Source organism: Micromys minutus (genome assembly GCF_963924665.1).
Source record: "Micromys minutus genome assembly, chromosome: 3".
Lineage (NCBI taxonomy): Eukaryota > Metazoa > Chordata > Mammalia > Rodentia > Muridae > Micromys > Micromys minutus.
In genome coordinates, this window is record NC_137972.1 from 19,293,575 (window position 1) to 19,312,412 (window position 18,838).

An 18,838-nucleotide genomic window follows, 5' to 3' on the forward strand; every position below is an offset into this window, starting at 1 on the left:
GGGCGAGAAAGCCAGCCTAGAACAACATGGAGAATGGAAAGCCAACAGATCAAAAGAGGAGGGATCAGTCTGAACTCCAGCTGGGAAGAGGGCTGATGGGTGTATGTGGAGCAGCCTTTGCTAGGAGCACTGGAGCTCACACCATATCCACAGAGATAGAGACATGGATGCTGGCAACATGGAGCAAGCTCTGCACACTCGTTCTGGTTCTTTCTGAAGCAGGGGCCCAAGTGGCAATGTGGAAGGTAGGGGGTTCAGGGAGGTTTAATGAAAGTTCAGAGTGGGTAAGTGAGCAGACTCAGGATCCAGGATGTTTGTGAGACATAAATGGCTGGAAGGTTCTTCTCTTGATGCAAGAGGGTCGGCCCCCCTCTGTCATCTCAGCTCTGTGTGACTTTGCATCAGTTTGTGCTGATGGCCCGGAACCAGTCCGTATTGCTGGAGAGGGAGGGCATGCTCATCAGTGGTCAGAAACCAATTATCACAATGCAGTGATCATCTGCTGGGAGTGACTGTAGGCCAGGACACAAGCAGAGGTTAGGAAAATCCTCAAGTCACACTTCAGTCATGGTCCCAGTCTTACGGTCACTCTACATTCCAATGCTTCCCCCAACCTCCCTCCCCCCAACCCCAGCTTCCCAAGTCCTCTCTTTTTCCTGGATTCTTGCTGATTTTGCTGATGAAGCAATCTGCCATGCCCCCTCTCTCATCTCTGCTGAATTATCGTAGCCATGTGACAAACGGCACAGAAAGGTTGCTGGCATGTGAGTCTGAAGTCCACAAATGCTGGTCTGTAAGAGCTGTGAAGACCATGAACATTGTATGTCTACTCTTTCCCATTCATTCTCTCTGGGTCTATCCCTCCATTATTTTCTCTAAGTACAAGAGTATGAAGAAAAACAAGTTAATAAACAAAAACAAACACAAGTGGCCTCATACATCTTGTTCTCTTCCTCAAGCCCCCTGAGAACACAGACTTTGTCTCCAGTCAGAAAGAACATGGCCACTTAGGAACTCTTCCTCCTCCCGGACAGGGCAGGCCTGGTTCAAAGCCACTTGCACTTTAAACATGGGGAGCCAAAACCTGTCATCACTGTCCCCCACAAAGCCATCAGCAGGTGGCAGGTACAGCCTACAGAAACCCTTCCCTTTTCTGCATCTGCTTTTCTTGGGACACTCTAGGCCAGTGAACTTTGAATTTGTTTCAATGGGATTTACATACTAGGGAAATTCCTCTTCTAGCCCTGTGTGTGACTCATTTGCTTATTCCATGGCTGAGGCAAGAGGCTGGACGTGAACTTCAGCTTGGTGTTGCATTAATCCCTTCATTTGTCTAACAACATGCTCTTGGGTGATACCAGAATTCACCACTGCCTGACGGACTCAATGCTTCTGTTGAAGGTGAGACAGTAGACTCGCCACAGGGTTGCTGCCCATTCAGATCTACTCCTTTCTAACCCAGGATCATGAACTATTCCAGAAAGACACCAAGGGTGTGGCAGAACCTGTCACAGAGGAATGAACTGTAGAGAGGAAGGAGGGCTTGTGAGTAAATGTGACTATGCATTCCCAGTGGCTAACGCTCAATAGTCCAAACCATGTACTGGGGACTCGGGGAAATGTGGGCCCTCCCGGCAGGATTCCCAATGGACCCACCTTAGGAAATCCAGCTGTTTCAGGAGCCCGGACTTCTCCCGCTGCAGACTCTCAGTCACTCGGTACACTTCCCTGAGGAGACAGACACAGCCAGGTGAGTGGTGGCCATGGGGAAGGGAGGGGAAGGCTAGGCTACTGTTAAACAAGAAGATACCAGCATTCAGAGAGGAAAGAAGAAAGGGGAGGAAGGAGAAAATGAAGGGAGGGAGGGATGGAGGGAGAGAGGGAGGGAGGGAAGGATGGAGGGAGAGAGGAGGGAGGAGGGAGGGAGGGAGGGAGGGAGGGAGGGAGGGATGGAGGGAGAGAGGGAGGGAGGGAGGGAAGGAAGGAAAGAATGGAACAGAAGCAGGCATCACTGGAAACTAAAGTTCATAAATGTGCCTCATCTTGGTCTCTGTGTTTTGAGCCTTGGCACGGAATCTAAGTGTCTCTCCAGTCTCAAGGCCCCAGCATTCCTACATCCACAGTAGTGCAGCTCTGGGGTAGGGACACCCAACAGCCTGATAAACTTGTCACTTTGCTCATGGGGCTGTGCTCACTGGGCTGGGAGGAGAGTCACCCCTCTGCCACCTCCTAATGTCATTACTGAACAGTGACAACAGCATCAGCCTGGGGACCCTCCCACCAAGGACCTAAGAGTGCCATTCCTTAAGCATGGTCTTGCCCTTCCTTCCTCCTTGTTCTTTACAGAATAATTACAAAGTCACTCGACGACCATAACAGACTGAATCAAATTCTAAGTTCACCTCAGACAATCCTAATTAAGCAACACAACTCTGCTGGCTCCTGTGGAGAAGTGAATCCCTCACACTTTATTACCAATTATATTTAATTTCAACTTAAGGGAAAACAGTGTATTTCCCATTATACAAACTGGGTCCCTGAGCCCCTGTCTAAGACTCTGCTCTGATTAGCACAACATACACAGCTCTGCCTGCTCCTGTCTGAGTCTTGGCTGATGAAGAATCCTGTGTCCAACTGGGTGGCTCTCCTGACCAGCTCCTACCACTGCCTAGGGACAACAGAAAAGCTGGCCCCCGCTGAGAAAAGGCAATTCACTGCAGAGCTGAAGGTCTATGTCTTCCCTGTTTGACTGAGAAAGCAGTTCATACGTCTGATGTTATTTGGGTCTTTTCTGCCTCTATCTATAATGCCAGGACACACACACACACACACACACACACACACACACACACACACACTCACACGCCCACACATGCACTTATGCAAATACATGCACAATTCTCTGTCAAGTGAACACATATTTATGGTGACCTGTACAGACATACATGTACGTGTGTAAATATATCCTGCTATAGTTTCTGTGTGTTAACCAAAGGGTATCTTTAAACAGTGGCTTTTGGATGTGTGACTGTCTAACCTTTTAAGTCCCTCTGAACTAGAGATTACCTCTTCGTGGATGTTAGCAGACTGAGGGGGAAGAAGCCGGCTGGTTTTTGTTATAGTTCTTGGTAGGAAGTTTGTAGTTTTCCCCAGGGAGCTGCTGGTGGCTTTGTTTTAAGAAAAGAGATGAGCATTCTACAAAATATGTTGTTAAAGGAGACAGGCAAAATAAACCTGTATGCTGGCTGCCATCCGCCAAAAGAGTGTGTATGCATATGTGTGTGTGTATGTGTGTATATCTGTATCTGCATTAGTGTGTATGTACATCTATATATGTTTGTGTATACCAGTGCATTTATGTGTGTACACATGTATATGTATATATACTTACATGTGTGCATATTTATATGCATGTGCATACATGTTGTATGTGTTTGTATATGGAGATGTATTTGCACATGCATAACAGACCCCAAAATGATCCACAGGAGGGGTCACAGGAGGATACAGACCTCTCTTGAGGAGTCATTCTTTTGTATCTTGTCTTAAACTCTATCTTCAAAATAAAAGTTAATTAAAAATCAGCTCTGAGGCATAGCCTCTTGGCTGGCCTTCGTTTCTGCGTTATCTCTCTGCCTAAGAGGGATTTTTTTAAATCTCATCCCCAAATCTAGCTTTTCTACCTTCGGTGTCTTCAGAAGATGGGGAAATTAATTTTGCCCGTTTTGGAACTCTTGCTGATAAATGATGGTGTCGGTTTACTCTCTGTTTCCTCTCTCTCGTCCCAGCAGCTATGAAGCAATACCACATCATGAGGGATGCAGGAACCCTGGTAGAGAGAGGCCTGGGGCCTGGCCTGTTCTTAGCTGGCTCTCTGAGCTTCCGATTTTCCTTTGTAGAAAAGGCAGTGACCTGAAGCTTTATGGTACTGTCAGTGGTACTGGTCTGAGACTCCACTCTCCAGAAAGTAAATCAGGACCCTTGCTGTCCCCTCCCCTGACTTCCCTCGGTGAGAGGGTTCTTTTGGCTCCATCACATCAGAAGATACTCCAAGCTCCTAAACATGTGTTTCCTGTCTCTCATTCCCACCTCACTCCTTACCTCTGTCTTTCCAGAGATGGCATCTCTGGCTTCATTAATTAAGATGAGACTTGGCAGTTTTCCGATTTCCCTGTGCTGAGCTGCGATGCTCGGCACACGTGTTTGCCCTCCTTCACTGTCTTCCCATTTTTTTGCCTTCAGACGTTTGCAGTGTTGAGAGCTGGATTTGAAATGCCGAAATCCCTGAATCTGCCATAAAGCTAGGTACCTATGTCCTGGTGCTCCACTCTGAGAGAGGAGGGAAGGACTCAGTCTGTTTAGGATGAAATACATGGGCCCTCTGACCAGCCTTCCAAAGCCTTGGCATGTGGGATTCCTTCTAAGTCTTGAGAGCCATTTATTTCTCTCACAATGGGAGATCTCACTAGGATGACACTCCCAGGCCAAACGCACATTGCCTCTCTCATCCCATCTCAAACGGCTCTGATTCCAAAGGGGAGAAGAACCGGGGTGGGGGTGCCATTTGGATGCATTCCACATACTAGAACCTTTACAGCATGCAGATAAACTGAGAACTTTCATCCTGAACAAAGATACTCAGGATGTACAAAGACTTTACTGCTGGTCAGCCCTACCATCCGAGGCCCTGAAGTCAGACCATTGTACAGCTGGTGTCTTTCGAGGGTACAGTGAGCTCTGGTGGAATGAATGTGCTCATGGGTGAAGAACTGAAAAATGAAAGAGGTGAGTTCTGGTCTTGCCCAGGAATAGGTGTGCCTGGTAGGCTTCTTTCTCTCTGGGTGTTGTTACGGTAGCTTCTGGGACTTTATTGTCTTGCCCACCAATCAGATTGACTACACAGCAGCCACAAAGGATGTGGCGTGATCAAATGAGATAATCAAGTGAGGTTTGTTAAAGGCCCAGGGTACCTAGCATTGAATACTTTGTCAGGTGAGGACTTCAATGAGTACGTGGATAGATGAACAGCCAAATAAATGAGTCCCTTTGCCTTGTCTCAGAGCCCTTTATCCCCAAAGTGATGGGCTATTCTGTCATCACCCCCTCTAGCTGCAGGTGAAGGCCCACAAGCTTTGCTCTTAGGCCCTGCACAATGGCTGGCCACTAAGAGCAGTGAGCAAAAGGCCGCGTTTTGAGAGAGATGGGATTCCCGTGTGGGCTCTCTGAGGAATACCGTTAGAAAAAAAATCAAGTTAGCAATCAAGTCATGACTCCAGAACCCTGTCACACACCAATCACCTCATGAGCTTACCTCAGAAACCTTTCACTCTTTTACCTGAGTCCTCTAGCCCTCAAAGGTACTGAGGTCCCTCTGTGCTTTCTGTCTTTGTCCAGTCTGCCTCCTTATGTGAGGGTAGAACAGCATAGTTTTCTAACTGCACAATACATTTCTGGGGACCAGGGCTCTGATAGCTAACCCTGGTTACCCAGGAAGAGGAAACTTCAGTTAAAGAATTGTCTCCAAAAGATTGAGCCATGGGCATGTCTGTGATCCATTTTCCTAATTCCTAATAGTTGTATGAGGGCCCAGCCCACTGTGGGCGAAACCATCCCATGGCAGATGGGCCTGGGCTCTTTAAGAAACACAGTTGAGTATAGCTGTAAAAGGCAGGAAACAATAGTCTTCTGTGGTCTCTGGTTTAGTTCCTGCCTTCAGGTTTCCTGCCTTGACTTCCTGCTTTGGCTTCCCCTGATGATAGATTGAAACCTAGAAGCCAAATAAATCTTTTCCACTCCCAGGTTGGTTTTGGTCAGTGTTTTAGTTCAACAGAAAGCAACTGGGTCAAGGGATATTGCTTGTGAACCTCCTGCTACTCCTCGCACAAGCGCTTCTTGTAGTCACAGATCCTCAAAGAAGGTCAAGTCTTTAGGTGTGTGTGTGTGTGTGTGTGTGTGTGTGTGTGTGTGTGGTCATGCCCATCACCCCAGACATCAAGGCCAAGATGGGCTACATAGTGAGACTGTTGAAGAAGAGAAGGAAAGAAGAGAAGGAGGAAGAGAGGGAAGTCTCAGGGAGTAAGAATCCCAATTCTCCACCTCACACACCGTCCAGGAAACCGGTCTCTGGGAGGGGAAATCCTGATTCCTAGCACAAAGCATAGCAACCCCTCTGTGACTGGGGCTGGACTCACATCTCCTTCTCTTGCTGCAGCTCACAGGCCTCTCTCTGGAGGCTCTCCAGCTGCTGCTGTGCCTCCTGGAGCTGGTGGGACGTGCGTTCCAGCTCCCGGGCTAGCTCCTGGTTAGTGAGTCTCAGCTTGCTGTTCTCAGCCTTGGTTTCGTGCTTGTCGTTGTGTAGAGCTGCACACTGGCCTTCCAGCTACAAAGAGGGGACAGAGAGGAAGAATGAACGGGACTACGGCCATTGCTGGCTCAGCCCCACACTGCCCTCAAGCCCAAGTCAGCACTGCTTTGCTCTGTCGCTCCCACGTAGACATTTCTGCAGGTGGGAGTGACTTTCATAGTGCAGTGCCCTTTCTATCCCCACCTGGGACTGCTAGATAGGCATGGGGTGGCCTCATTCTATAGGATTGTCAGTAGTGAAAATTCCACGGATTACTTGTGCCCTCCCTCCCAAAGGAACCATGGGCTGGAGACCTCATCTAAGTCCCCTTTGTCCTCCAAGCCAGTGTCTTTGCTTTGATTCCTGATGGGGTCAGAGATCAGCTAAGTGGCTGTTCATCATAACGCCACCGTCTATGTGGTGAACACATATAGAAGATATATTCGTTCCCGTTCTTCTCAGCCACAGGAGCCCAGTTTCATTCATCTAAGAGACAGCACTGCTTGACTGCCTCTGACCTGGGAGATTCCTGACCTTGGATAGTACCGAACCAGGTCAAATAGACCCTGTGCTTTTTCTTGCATCCCAAAAGTGACTTTCAAAAGGTGGATGCTGAGAACTTCAGCTCTTCTTGGGTGGCGAGTATGCTTTGTGGAGCTTCCAATCCGCACCAGACAGAGCAGCACAGCAAGGCAAATAGATCATAATAAATTTGGTTTCATGAATGTGGCCAGCGAAGAGAGAAAGGCAGCAACAAGGAATGTTGGGAGCCTCTCAAGAGGCTTCCCTGTTATCAGGCAAGCGTTCAGTAATTAAATGGAGTGGCAATCATTTATTTGAGGCATAAATTTAATTGCTGTGAATTTAATGCATGTCAGAGAGGAAGCTTAGGAGGAGTGAGGGAAGGCTGCTGTGGACAGAGGACGGAAAGGTAGCAGGCAGTCCCCAGGGTTCAAAACCTCTAGACATTTAGACCTGAAGCTTGGCAATCAGCAGGAGTGATGGCCCCAGCCTTAACCAGGGACTTTTTGAGCTTCAGCTCACACGTTGCTACAAATAAGCTTCTCTGTTCCCAGGTAAGCCAAGCGTCTAGGTCTATCGGGCCGGATTCCTTCTGGGAACAGGCAAACATCGTCTCTCTCTTCCACGAGCTCTTGCTTTGCTGAGGAGACTATGGAGCAAGGTACTTGGCATGGCAACTTGGTACCATGATCCAGATGTCCTTAGCTCTAGGTACAACTGTTGCCTTGGGAATATACCACTTCGTCTGTTTCTCTGCTCTGGCATTGAGAGGCAAGTGACCAGTGTTTGCATCCAACCCACGTCCCAGAGGAGTTCATGTATAATGCCCAGGCATGTGGGCAGTTCTTTGTCCAGCTGGGAGGTGTCTACAGCTATGCCAAAGAGGACAAATATGTCTGCCACATCAATGACTATACACATATCTCTGTACTCCTTCCTTTCTTCTGCAGGATGCCTAAGCCAACTTCAAGGTTTAGCAGCCGTTATTACCTTTGGGTGTAATTAGGTGATGCTGTCTTCAGATCCTTAGGGGTTCTAGGTTCTTCGGTGAGTCATAGGGACTATAGAGACATCCCTAAGCTAGACATCCAATTGTGGCTTTATCTGGGGCCATCTGTGATTTTGTTGTTGTTGTTGTTGTAAATTGAAAATTTTAAATATTTAAAGATATTTTTAGCAATTTAAAACCGAGTCTCATTATAAAGCCCAGGCTTCACTTTGAACCCTGTCCACAAGGCTGTCCTGGACTCACAATCCCCCTGCCTCGGTCTCCCCAGTGATTTGATTACGTGCATGTACCGATGCATCCACCCTGTGGGGACTTGAATTGAAGACACATGCAGAAACACAGGCCTCCTCAGGGCAAGTTAAAAATCCATGAATGCATGGTGGAGGGTGTGAGGCAGAGGCAAGGTGAACCGGAAGAGATGAGGACCCACAGAGTCTCTGCAATAACCTACCCTCCTCTGCTTCTGATTGAGCCGCTCCAGCTCCTGCTCCTTGGCGTTCAGCTTCCTTTCCAGCTCCCGACTGCGAGCCTGGAATCTCTCTGTGTCCTGCCAAGTCAGAGAAGACGACAGTGGGTCCTACACCCAGCACTCCTAGTGTCCAGCCTTGTAAACATGCACCTGAACTCACCAGCTGGGCCACCAATCCCTTTTCACTTTGAGACCCTTCCCCCGAAACCTCGGACTTCAGTGACCTACTTACTCCACCAGCGAGGATCCGCAGGACCACATTAGTGCTCCAAAATGTGCTAGGAAACTTCCTGTGGATGTGACCCCGTTCTGTGGCAGTGTCCTCCTGTGTTTTCCCACCCAAAAAGGACAGCCGCTGGTGAAGTGGTACAGGGAGAAAAGGAGCCTGACCCACTGACCAGCCTTCCATCTGTGACTATATAAGAGAGCCTCCAACTTGGAAATTCTACTTCATAAGGAACAAACACCGTCACTGGTCCCTTAAACCATAACCAGCTCCGGGCACAGTGCAGTACTTCTGCCTCCTGGAGGATCCGAGTGCTCACTGCTCGTCCACCATGATTCGGGGCTCCCAGGCCATGCTCCTCATGATGTCTCTGCCCTGTACTCAACGTGCTGTTCCCTTCACATCCTAGCCTGGGGTTTTCTACACTGAGCTGCTAAGGCCCGAGGGTACAGATATGCCTGTGTCTGGCTGTAGTGTCACAGACAATGCAGGGTTTCAGAGACCCGCCGTTCCCAGCAGAGGCAGGAGAGGCGCACGCCTCTTCTGGTGATGCTTCCGGCTCCTCTGCTCATGCAAAGGTGATACAGGAAGACATGTGCCCGTTGACACCAGAGCCCTGTGCAATGGTCCACACGGGATCTACTCAGATGTCTCTGCCCTCGCCTTTGTTTGAAAAGACTCAGCCGCAAGAGACCTACTTAGTTCGCTCAGCCACTGAGCATCGGGCAAGCACCTCATGAAAATAAAAGACTGGAACAGCCGGTGATTTCTGAGTCCCATTAGGTTGCACTCATCTCCAAAGGGCTCCTGGAGTATGCTGTTAATCCCGTTAGGACAGCATTGAAGGGCATCCCCCAATTTGGAGGTAGGGGGTGTATGTGCAAATGAGCATGTATTTTTCTTATGGTCAAATGTACTGATATAGGGACAGCCAACATCCAAGTGGTGGTCAGAAGGTCTGGCTTTTCTCTGACGTCATAGATGGTATCATCCTTACCCTAACTCTGGGACTAGTGAACTCTGTCTAAAGGCTTAGTGGTGCTGCTGAGGTCTTCCCTGGAGTCTTTATGTTCGCAGCAAAAGCTGAAGTACAATCACTGAGCTCTCTAAGCTGGACATGTAGAACTGAGAAAGGAGAGGGCACAAGGGGGACACAGTCCCAGAGTCAGGTCATCTGAAACGGTGCCAACTGGCTCTTAATTCCTTTTCCTGCAACCTCTGCTCACTCTCAGCTCCCATGCCTGTGCCTACCTTTTATTGTCAGAAGCATACCTTATTATAGACATGACCCAGGCAGAGGGGACAACATGTCCCCTGAGCTTGTCTCCTCTGTCACAGGGATGAGGGAGGTGACTTTTCTATTGTGGATTGCGGGACTGCTGTTTATGGAAGCTATTTTAGATCTGCTGGTGGATGTGTGTGGACTCCATTTGCCACATACACATCCAGTTTCCCTGAACACTGGAAGAGCCAGAGGGGTTTAAAGCACTGAAGGACAACAGGGGTGGTCCGGAATAGTGGCGAGCCTCCAGGGAGGGCTCTGGCCAGCTATTTCTGGAAGGCATCCTGATTTCCCTGCAGCGTCAATGTCTGTGATGTTAAGTGGAACAGCGATGTGGATAATCCAAGCAGCTGAAAATTGAAATCTGGATCAAGGGAAGAGCCTGAGACAATAGCCTGGGCTTAGCACTGAGAGGCTGCAGCCAAGACCAGCAGCCTTCTGCTAAAAGCTCACAGAGTAGGGTAGACAATAGAAAGGAGAACAGAATTTCCTGTATCTTTTATTTTTTTTAAAATGGAATACACCAAAACAGATGTTGCTTAGCTTAGGTTTGATAGAGGAGAGGGTCCTCACTAGTCCTCACTTCCTAAAGTAATAGCAAGGTCTGGAAAGGCAAAGACTCAGAGGTCTGGTGACTGGAGGTTCACCAGGAATGGGGGTCCACCAGAAGTGGAATACACTGGGCAAACAGGGGCAAGCCAGGAACACACCAGCGGTACACTAGGAAAGTGTGCTCTGGGAATAGAAACATACTGAGAACAGGAGCATGCTGGGAACGAGGGTGCACAAGGAACCAGAGTGCTCTAGAATCAGGAACACCAGGAACATGGCTGCAACAGAGCAGAGGTACTCTGGGAACAGGGGTACACAAAGAATAGGGGTACACTAGGAACAGGGGTACAAGCTTCATATTTTCTCTCATGGTATGAGGATGATGGACGTGGGCTCTCTTGTATCCTCCAGCTTTGAAGAGGAAAGGGTGAGCAGCCTCATCTCTAGTCAGTGTCTCTTTTGGGACTGCTATTTAGGGAACAAGATGGGCTGCTGTGCTTTGATGGGCCAGGTACAGGTGTCAACTGAGTGACACCCAATGTCCAGGTATTTTATCTGCAGAAGTATGCTCTGTAATTTATCACACATTTCCTTCTTTCTTTCCTTCCTTCCTTCCTCCCTTCCTTCCTTCTTCCTTCTTTCCTATTTTATTTTCTTTCTCACCCTTTTTTTCTTCTTCTCTCCAATCTATCCACCCAGTCTATCCATCCATCCATCCATGCATGCATGCATCCATCCATTTATTCCTTCTCCTTCCTGGCTCCCTTCATCCTTTTCTCCACTCTTTTCTCCATTCCACAGTCCAGGCATGTTCAAGAAATGGAGGCAAGTAAGGTTACATGTTAGGAGGAGGAAACAGATGATATAAAATAAAAGTAAATGCATATTGCATATTATACACACACACACACACACACACACACACACACACACACACACACACTTTGCTGAAAGGTGGTAAGTGCCTTAAACACTAAAGCAGAAAAGAAGGAGCTAGAATCTTAATAGGCAAAGGTGTTCAGAGTAGGCAGGTATACAAGTTAGTTGTCCCATAGCACCAGGCCTAGGAGTGAAATACTCACTTTTAGGAGGAACTGTTCCCTTTCGCTTTTGATCTGCTGTTCCATTTCCTCATAGAGATGCTGAATTTCTTCATCGTAAGCAGCAATTTTTCTGGAGGGACAAAAGAAGAAGCTGACAGGGTCTCCCCAAGATCTACTTACCCTACAGCCATCGTTCCTAAACCCGAGACCCTGGGGCCATGGATGGTTGAGGGGCTGCCTAAGTCAGGATCAGTCCTTCAAGGCTGACTAACCAGACAAGGCTGCAGCTCACAGAGGTCAGCTACATGGACTGTGGTTACTAAAAGACATCGTGAGCCTGCTGTCTTCCAGATCAGTGCCAGACCACCCAGGTGCTTCCCAGTGAAGATAGGGCCCCATATCTCTTCCTTGACTCTGCTTTACTCTGGCACTGAGCCCTGGTCTCCTGCACTTTCTGCAGGCAGATGGTCTAAAATTTCACCCTGTAGGGGTTCCTTCTTGCACAGTATCATGGTGTATTCCATTTCTAGCTTGTGTGCTTTCTCTACTTTTCTACATCAACCTTGACACTGGCCCTAGTGCAACTGTGAGCTTAAGTACATGCCATTCCCAAAATTTTCTTGAAGATGATGGTCTTCTGCAAAGGAAAGAGTCTCATGGTATCCTGGGCACAGGGCCAGAGGTGCACAGTAGGAGGCTGGTGGTACTGGTTAATGGTTACTAATGACACTGAGGTGACCTATTCCTGCTCCATCTCTCAGCATCCTCTCCACAGCATAAGAGCCCACAGGACATGAAATGGCTAGAGGGATAAAGCACAAACCACGATACCTGGATTCTTTCCCTTCCTCTCTCTCTCTCCTTCCTTCCCTTCTCTCTCTCTCTCTCTCTCTCTCTCTCTCTCTCTCTCTCTCTCTCTCTCTCTCTCCCTCCCTCCCTCCCTCCCTCCCTCCCTTCCTCCCCCCCAAGTGGTTTCTGAGAATGGAACTCAGGTCCTGGTGTTTTCAAGACAAGCACTTCCCCAACAGAGCTACTTCCCAGCCCATGATAACATTTTCGTACCTTTTTTCTGGCCATGCACGGAGAACCTCCCTTGGTCCCCCACTTCCTGTCCTTTTCCCCTCTTGTAGAAAGAAATCCAGCTTGATGTTGTGGTTCTCAAGAACACACACACACACACACACACACACACGAACACTGACACTTGACACACTAAACCCCAAGATGGCAAGTTCACTCTGAGCTGCATGGATGGACATGTTACTAACAGAGGAAACAGCCTCATTATCAGCTCTAAGTAGTACTGGGAAGATACCTGGACAAAATGTAAAGGCTAAGAATGTAACTATTCTCCTGAGCCTTTCACCCTCATCCCATGTCCACTTGGGATTCCCATCTTAAGTCAGGCTTCCATTACTGTTCCAGGCTTTGCCATGGCCCAGTCACTGTCCTATCTTCTTCTGCGAGGAGCAGGCTTTGCCACACGCACACACCAAGCAACATGGACAAGCCATTTTGACTGGCATTCTTCTAGCTCTTGAGAAACCGTGCACTGGACCCAGGCAAAATACTGGCTCGAGAGCCATGGTCAGGGACAGCATCTCAGACTCCGAATTCCGGCTTACTGCTCTCCCAAAAAGGGCAGAAACATGAAGCAATGGCACAGAGGTATCAGGTAGAAGAAGATGCCAGTCTTTCCAGATTTCAGGGCTGTTTCTGAATCTGCTCAGCATCCAGGAAATGCAAAGGTTCCTTTGGGTGAAGAGTAAGACATCACTTCTTGCAAATGACAGGTGTGTGAGCCTGTTACCTTTTCCTCCTAGCTAACTCATCACGACAGAAAGAAAGCCATGGAGGTGGAGTGAGAAGAAAAGGACCTTGTTGTGAGATAAAGACACCACAAAATGTCAGGAGTAGACGAAGTTCAAAGGAAGCGAGATGGGGTCTCTTCGGCCCTGAATTACCTTTACCTGCTTGAAACGGACCAGATGCTGGATGGAAAATGACCTCAGGTAAAACTTCGGGAAGCAAAATGCAACTACATAAATCCCAGAGACGCAATAAAAATGGGATGAGAACATCTTAAAAACTGATTTGGCTCTGCTCTAATTCTAATTAGAGTCATCCATCTAAGCTGTTTACCATCTATGCCTAAGAGCCACGTCGAGCATTAATTCCATGATACCATTAAGTGTGTTGTATTAATTTTGCTCTAAGTTCTACTCGATTCAATGAATACTCCTGATGTTTTCCCATGCTCGGTGACAGCTTGCTTGTCGTGAATGAACTTATTTTACGAACCATCATAAGAGAAATGAAATGCGAGCAGACATATTCTCTGACTGGCGCTCAATGCTAGCCCTCGTTTGCAAAAGCCAACTCCACAGCTAAGAAGCCTTTGATGGGGTACCAGTGATGTTAGTACCCATCCAGACTTCTCTGTGGAGTCAAGGCTCCTGAGAGATTCTACAGCCCCAATAACAACATGATCCTCATCAGTCAGAACACAGAAAGTCCCAGGAATGGGAGCAAAAAGGTGCCATTTTCAATAAAGTATCACTAAGCCTGCTCAAGAGTCAGAGGCCTCGGAGTCAAAGGAGTGGCAGGAAGGGCCACGGTCACCCAGGGACTTTGAATATGTCGAGGATTGCCCTCAGCCGACTTGCCCAGGAAAGGAAAGCTTGGAGGAAGGACTACCCTTTAGGCTTTGTGGCTGTCCCAACAAAGAACCCCGATGGCACAATGGACCTGATGAAGTAGGAGTGCACTATCCCTGGAAAGAAGGGGACTCCGTGGGAAGGAGGCTTGTTCAAGCTACGGGTGCTTTCCAAAGATGACTACCCGTCCTCACCACCAAAATGTAAATTTGAGCCACCACTGGTTCATCCAAACGTGTATCCTTCTGGCACAGTGTGCCTGTCCATCCTGGAGGAAGACAAGGACTGGAGGGCAGCTATCACGATCAAACAGATCTTACTAGGAATACAAGAACTTCTAAATGAACCAAGTATTCAAGACTCAGCTCAAGCAGAGGCCTGCACAGTTTACTGCCAAAACAGAGTGGGATATGAGAAAAGGGTTCAAACACAAGCAAAGAACTTTGCCCCCACATAAGCAGTGGCCCCGTGACGAGGAAGGGATTGGCTTGGCAAGAACTTGTTTACAACCTTTTGCAGATCTAAGTCACTCCATACAGTTACTAGTCACCTGGGAGGGTTGAGCGGGCACCATTTTCCATTTCCACCACTGGCATATTCAATCATTTGTATTTTTGATTATTGAGTAAAACTTGCTTTTATTTTAATATTGATGTCAGTATTTCAACTGCTGTAAAATGATAAATTTTTGCACTTGGTAAGCCCCTAGGAGCTAGTTTCTTTGTGTCGCGCTCGGATGCAGGCATGGTCCCCGCTGTTCAGAGCTCTGGCCTCCAGCTGGCTATATGACAGAACCACACTCTCCCTCTTCCCTACCCTCGTCCTCAGAAACCTGGGATGTTGCTTATAAGCCTCAGATCCAAAGTTGGCCAGCATCTCCATTCTGCACCACTTCCTTTGTGTTTATATGGCGTTTTGTCTGTGTTGCTGTTTAGAGTAAATAAACTGTTTATATGTATATGTGTACACACACACACACACACACACACACACACACACTGAGGTCCTCCCAGATAGCTCCCACCCTAACAGTGCTTTCCAGCATCGTTCGGATGGACCAACGAAAAAGTGAATGCCCAGAGCACCCAGAACCACAATGCCCTAATAAACACATGGAATTATTTCTTGTTGTGATTGGATCCAGGAGCTGCAGGGGAGAGAGGAGGAAGTGTTTGCTTTCAAGGACTAAGGGGCTGGGTTTGGCAGAGCTCAAAAGCACCAGGAGAGGAAGATAAGGCTTACTTGCTAAAATTTCCCATCAGGCCCTTTCAGAAGCTCTGGCTGGGCATAGCAGGGGCTGTAGAGCCGAGGTGCGTGCATCTGTGGGAATTCCACAGAAGCTGTGAGTTCCCCAATAAGCAGGGCACTCCAAAAAGATGTGTGCATGTGCCATGCAGTGGCCCAGCCAGGTGCACCATACTCTGCAGTCAGAGAAAAGAGATGCCCTGTGGTGTCCACTGGTCCTGGGCGTCCTCCCCTCCACCATTTCAAATCCGCTCTTCATGCAGAGCACACGCGAACCAAGACTTTGAAGTGTTCTCTAACAGACTCCATCCACCTTTCCAACCTCGATGACACCCTGTCTGAACTCCTAGGACACCTTGGGCCTTTATTTGTCTGTTTTGCATGGGAGTTTAAGGTATCCTAACCTATGTGGGTTTCACTGGGGGGGGGCAGTCTCTGTTCAATTATAAATACTCAAGCCTTTATATTACCCATAACCTCTTGGACTCAAGTGGTTAACGCTGAAAACCGAGAGGAACCCACCTTACAGTTTGGATAGCAACTCAGGTAACAAACCGTAGTAAAGAACACTAGGTTCTGATGAACTGAATTATAGGACTGGAAACTTTGTCTCGTCCAAACACTTTTTTTTTTAACTTGAGTTAAAATCTGCCATGGGGTTATAGAGATGACTCAGCATTTTAAGAGTACAGGACCAATACCAGATGCTTCACAACAGCCTAGTGCTCCGGTTCTGGGGGAATCCAGTTTTCCATCTTCTAGGGTTCCTGCATGTGACATATGTGTGTGCGCACACGTTCATAAATAAAATAATAAATCTTTAAAAGATAAGCCTTGCTTCTATGGACACCAAGTAGGTTAAGGCACTTTCTGTGACTGACTGCCTCTCTCTCTCTCTCTCTCTCTCTCTCTCTCTCTCTCTCTCTCTCTCTCTCTCTCTCTTTCTCTCTCTCTTTCTCTCTCTCTCTCTTATTTGAGCAGTCCTGTCATTGTTGGAATATTCTGAGTCATGAAAATTTGTGTTCCCACGAAGGTGCTCTTCAACACAAAAGACCTCCATGAATTTTAAAACAGCTTCAAGTGCAGGGGGGGGGGGGTGCCTTGGATCAGGCCACACCTTTCTCTCCTCTCACCTTGTTCTGTAGAATCTCTTTTGCAACCCCCCCCCCTTCCTTGAACAGACCGTCCCAGGCACCTGGAGCCCCAAAGCCAGTGTGTGTGGGCGTGTGGCTTAGGCAGAGTGGAGCGGGGTCTTGCCTTCCCTGTACTATAGGTGCACATATCTGTTCATGCAGCTGACAATCCACATGAGCTTTGCTTGGCAGCTGCATCACAATTGATGAACTTCATTAGGTGAAAATTTTAAATTCTATGTGACGTTTTTGCCTTTAAAGAGAGCGCCATTAAGCCTCATCTCCTCCGCCTGTGTCTGGACGCAGGAGAACAGCCCTTGTCATCCTGTTAGACTCCGTGTTTTATCAGCCTTATGTCCATGGATCCCACTTGGCCGTCCAGTGTACTCAGTGACCTTCTGTGTTTTATTGACGTTACAAATTTAGCTTCTGCTCAGAATAGAAGCTAGATCATCCATGATGCTTGTTTTAATGATTTTGTTTATCCGAGAGGTTTTTGGATAATTAAATTCCTCTCTTTGACAATTTCGTGTATGTAATGACTTCTGATACTTTTAACGCCTCCCCTGTTAGCTCCCTTCTACCTCTGCCAAGTTCTTTTCTGTGTGTGTGTGTGTGTTTGTCTGTGTGTGAGTGTGTCTGTGTGTGTTTGTCTGTGTGTATATGTGTGTGTATGTATGTCTGTATGTGTATCTGTGTGTCTCTGTATGTGTTTGTGTGTGTGTGTGTCTCTGTATGTGTCTGTGTGTGTATATGTATGTGTCTGTGTGTATGTATGTGTGTATCTGTGTGTGTATCTTTGTGTGTATGTCTGTGTGTGTGTCTGTGTGTGTCTGTGTGTCTCTGTATGTGTCTGTTTGTGTCTGTATATGCATATGTATGTGTCTGTGTGTGTATATGTATGTGTCTGTGTGTATGTATGTGTGTATCTATGTGTATATCTTTGTGTGTGTTTGTGTGTATGTCTGTGTGTGTATGTCTGTGTATGTATGTCTGTGTGTGTGTCTGTGTGTGTATCTTTGTGTGTGTTTGTGTGTGTATGTCTGTGTGTGTGTCTGTGTGTGTGTCTGTGTGTGTTGATTGCTGGGGAGTTAAGCCCAGGATTTTGCACATTCTGGCTAACTAAGTACCTTGCTATCAAGCTATATCCTAACCCTACAAGAATATTTTAAGATATGCTAGCTTTTATTTCTTGTCCTACGGTGTTATAGAATACATCAGAAAGGTGTTTACTGTTTGAAATTTATTAACCTTTTATCACTTTTATCTGTAGCCAAAAACATTATTAATTTTTATAACTTCTGTGAGAATATATGATACATAACTTTTTTCTCTTTTTTTATAATTTTTATAAGATATTCTCTGTATTTACATTTCACATGCTATGCCTTTTCCCCAACTCCCATCCCCCCTCCCCTTGCTTCCATGAAGATGCTCCCACTCCCACCTCAGCACCTTGGCATTTCCTACACTGGGAAAATGAGCCTTCACTGGACCAAAGGCCTCTTCTCTCATTGATGCCAGACAATGATATCCTCCGCTGCATATGCAACTGGTGCCATGAGTCCCTCTGTGTGAACTCATTGATCAGTGTTTTAGTCCCTGGGAGCTCTAGAGGGTTTGGGTGGTTGATATTGTTGTTCTTCCCATGGGGTTGCAAACCCTTTCAACTCCGTCAGTCTTTTCTCTAGCTCCTCCATTGGGGTCCCTGTGCTCAGTCCAATGGTTAGCTGTAAGCATCCTCATCTGTATCAGTGTGTCTCTGGAAAAGCCTCTGAGGAGGCATCCATATCAGGCTCCTGCCAGTAAGCACTTCTTGGCATCAGCAATAGTGCCTGGATTTGAGGGCTGCATATGGGATGGATCCCCTGGTGAGGCAGTCTCTGAATGATCTTTTTCTTCAGTCCCTGCTCCTCTATTTGTCCCTGTATTTTCTCCCTTGAGTATTTTGTTCTCCATTCTAAGAAGGACTGAGGCATCCACCTTCTGGCCTTCCTTCTTTTTAGCTTCATAAATTCTGTGAATTGTTTCTTGGGTATTCTGAGCTTTTGGGGCTTATATCCACTTATCAGTGAGTACATATTATGTGTGTTCTTTTGTGACTGGGTTACCTCACTCAGGATGATAGTCTTTAGTTCCATCCATTTGTCTAAGAATTTCATGAAGTCATTGTTTTTAATGGCTGAGTAGTGCTCCATTGTGTACATGTACCACATTTTCTGATACGTGAATTTCTAAGATACACGATTTTACATTCACTTCTTCAGCTTGCTCCTCCATGATTTGCAATGCTTCCTGTTTTTTAAATACTGCTTGCTTTTAATGCACTGCCTAACTTTTGTGTCAAATCTGAAGTG

At 47.2% G+C, this 18,838-nt stretch overlaps 1 protein-coding gene and 1 pseudogene across 2 annotated transcripts in view; one reads left to right on the plus strand and one right to left on the minus strand.

The window, feature by feature from the left end:
- Positions 1-18,838, minus strand: part of CRACR2A (calcium release activated channel regulator 2A) — a gene marked incomplete at both ends in the record, with an annotated part of 60,821 nt that overhangs the window by 26,264 nt on the left and 15,719 nt on the right. Inside the window, 4 exons of the mRNA XM_080914531.1 lie at positions 1,657-1,728; positions 6,192-6,379; positions 8,326-8,421; positions 11,486-11,576. Of these exons, the coding sequence (XP_080770657.1) occupies positions 1,657-1,728; positions 6,192-6,379; positions 8,326-8,421; positions 11,486-11,576 (447 nt within the window). The remainder of the gene's footprint in view (positions 1-1,656; positions 1,729-6,191; positions 6,380-8,325; positions 8,422-11,485; positions 11,577-18,838) is intronic.
- LOC308418304 (SUMO-conjugating enzyme UBC9-like) lies at positions 14,084-14,560 on the plus strand (annotated as a pseudogene). Its single transcript has one exon. The product of its transcript is annotated as an SUMO-conjugating enzyme UBC9-like (transcript).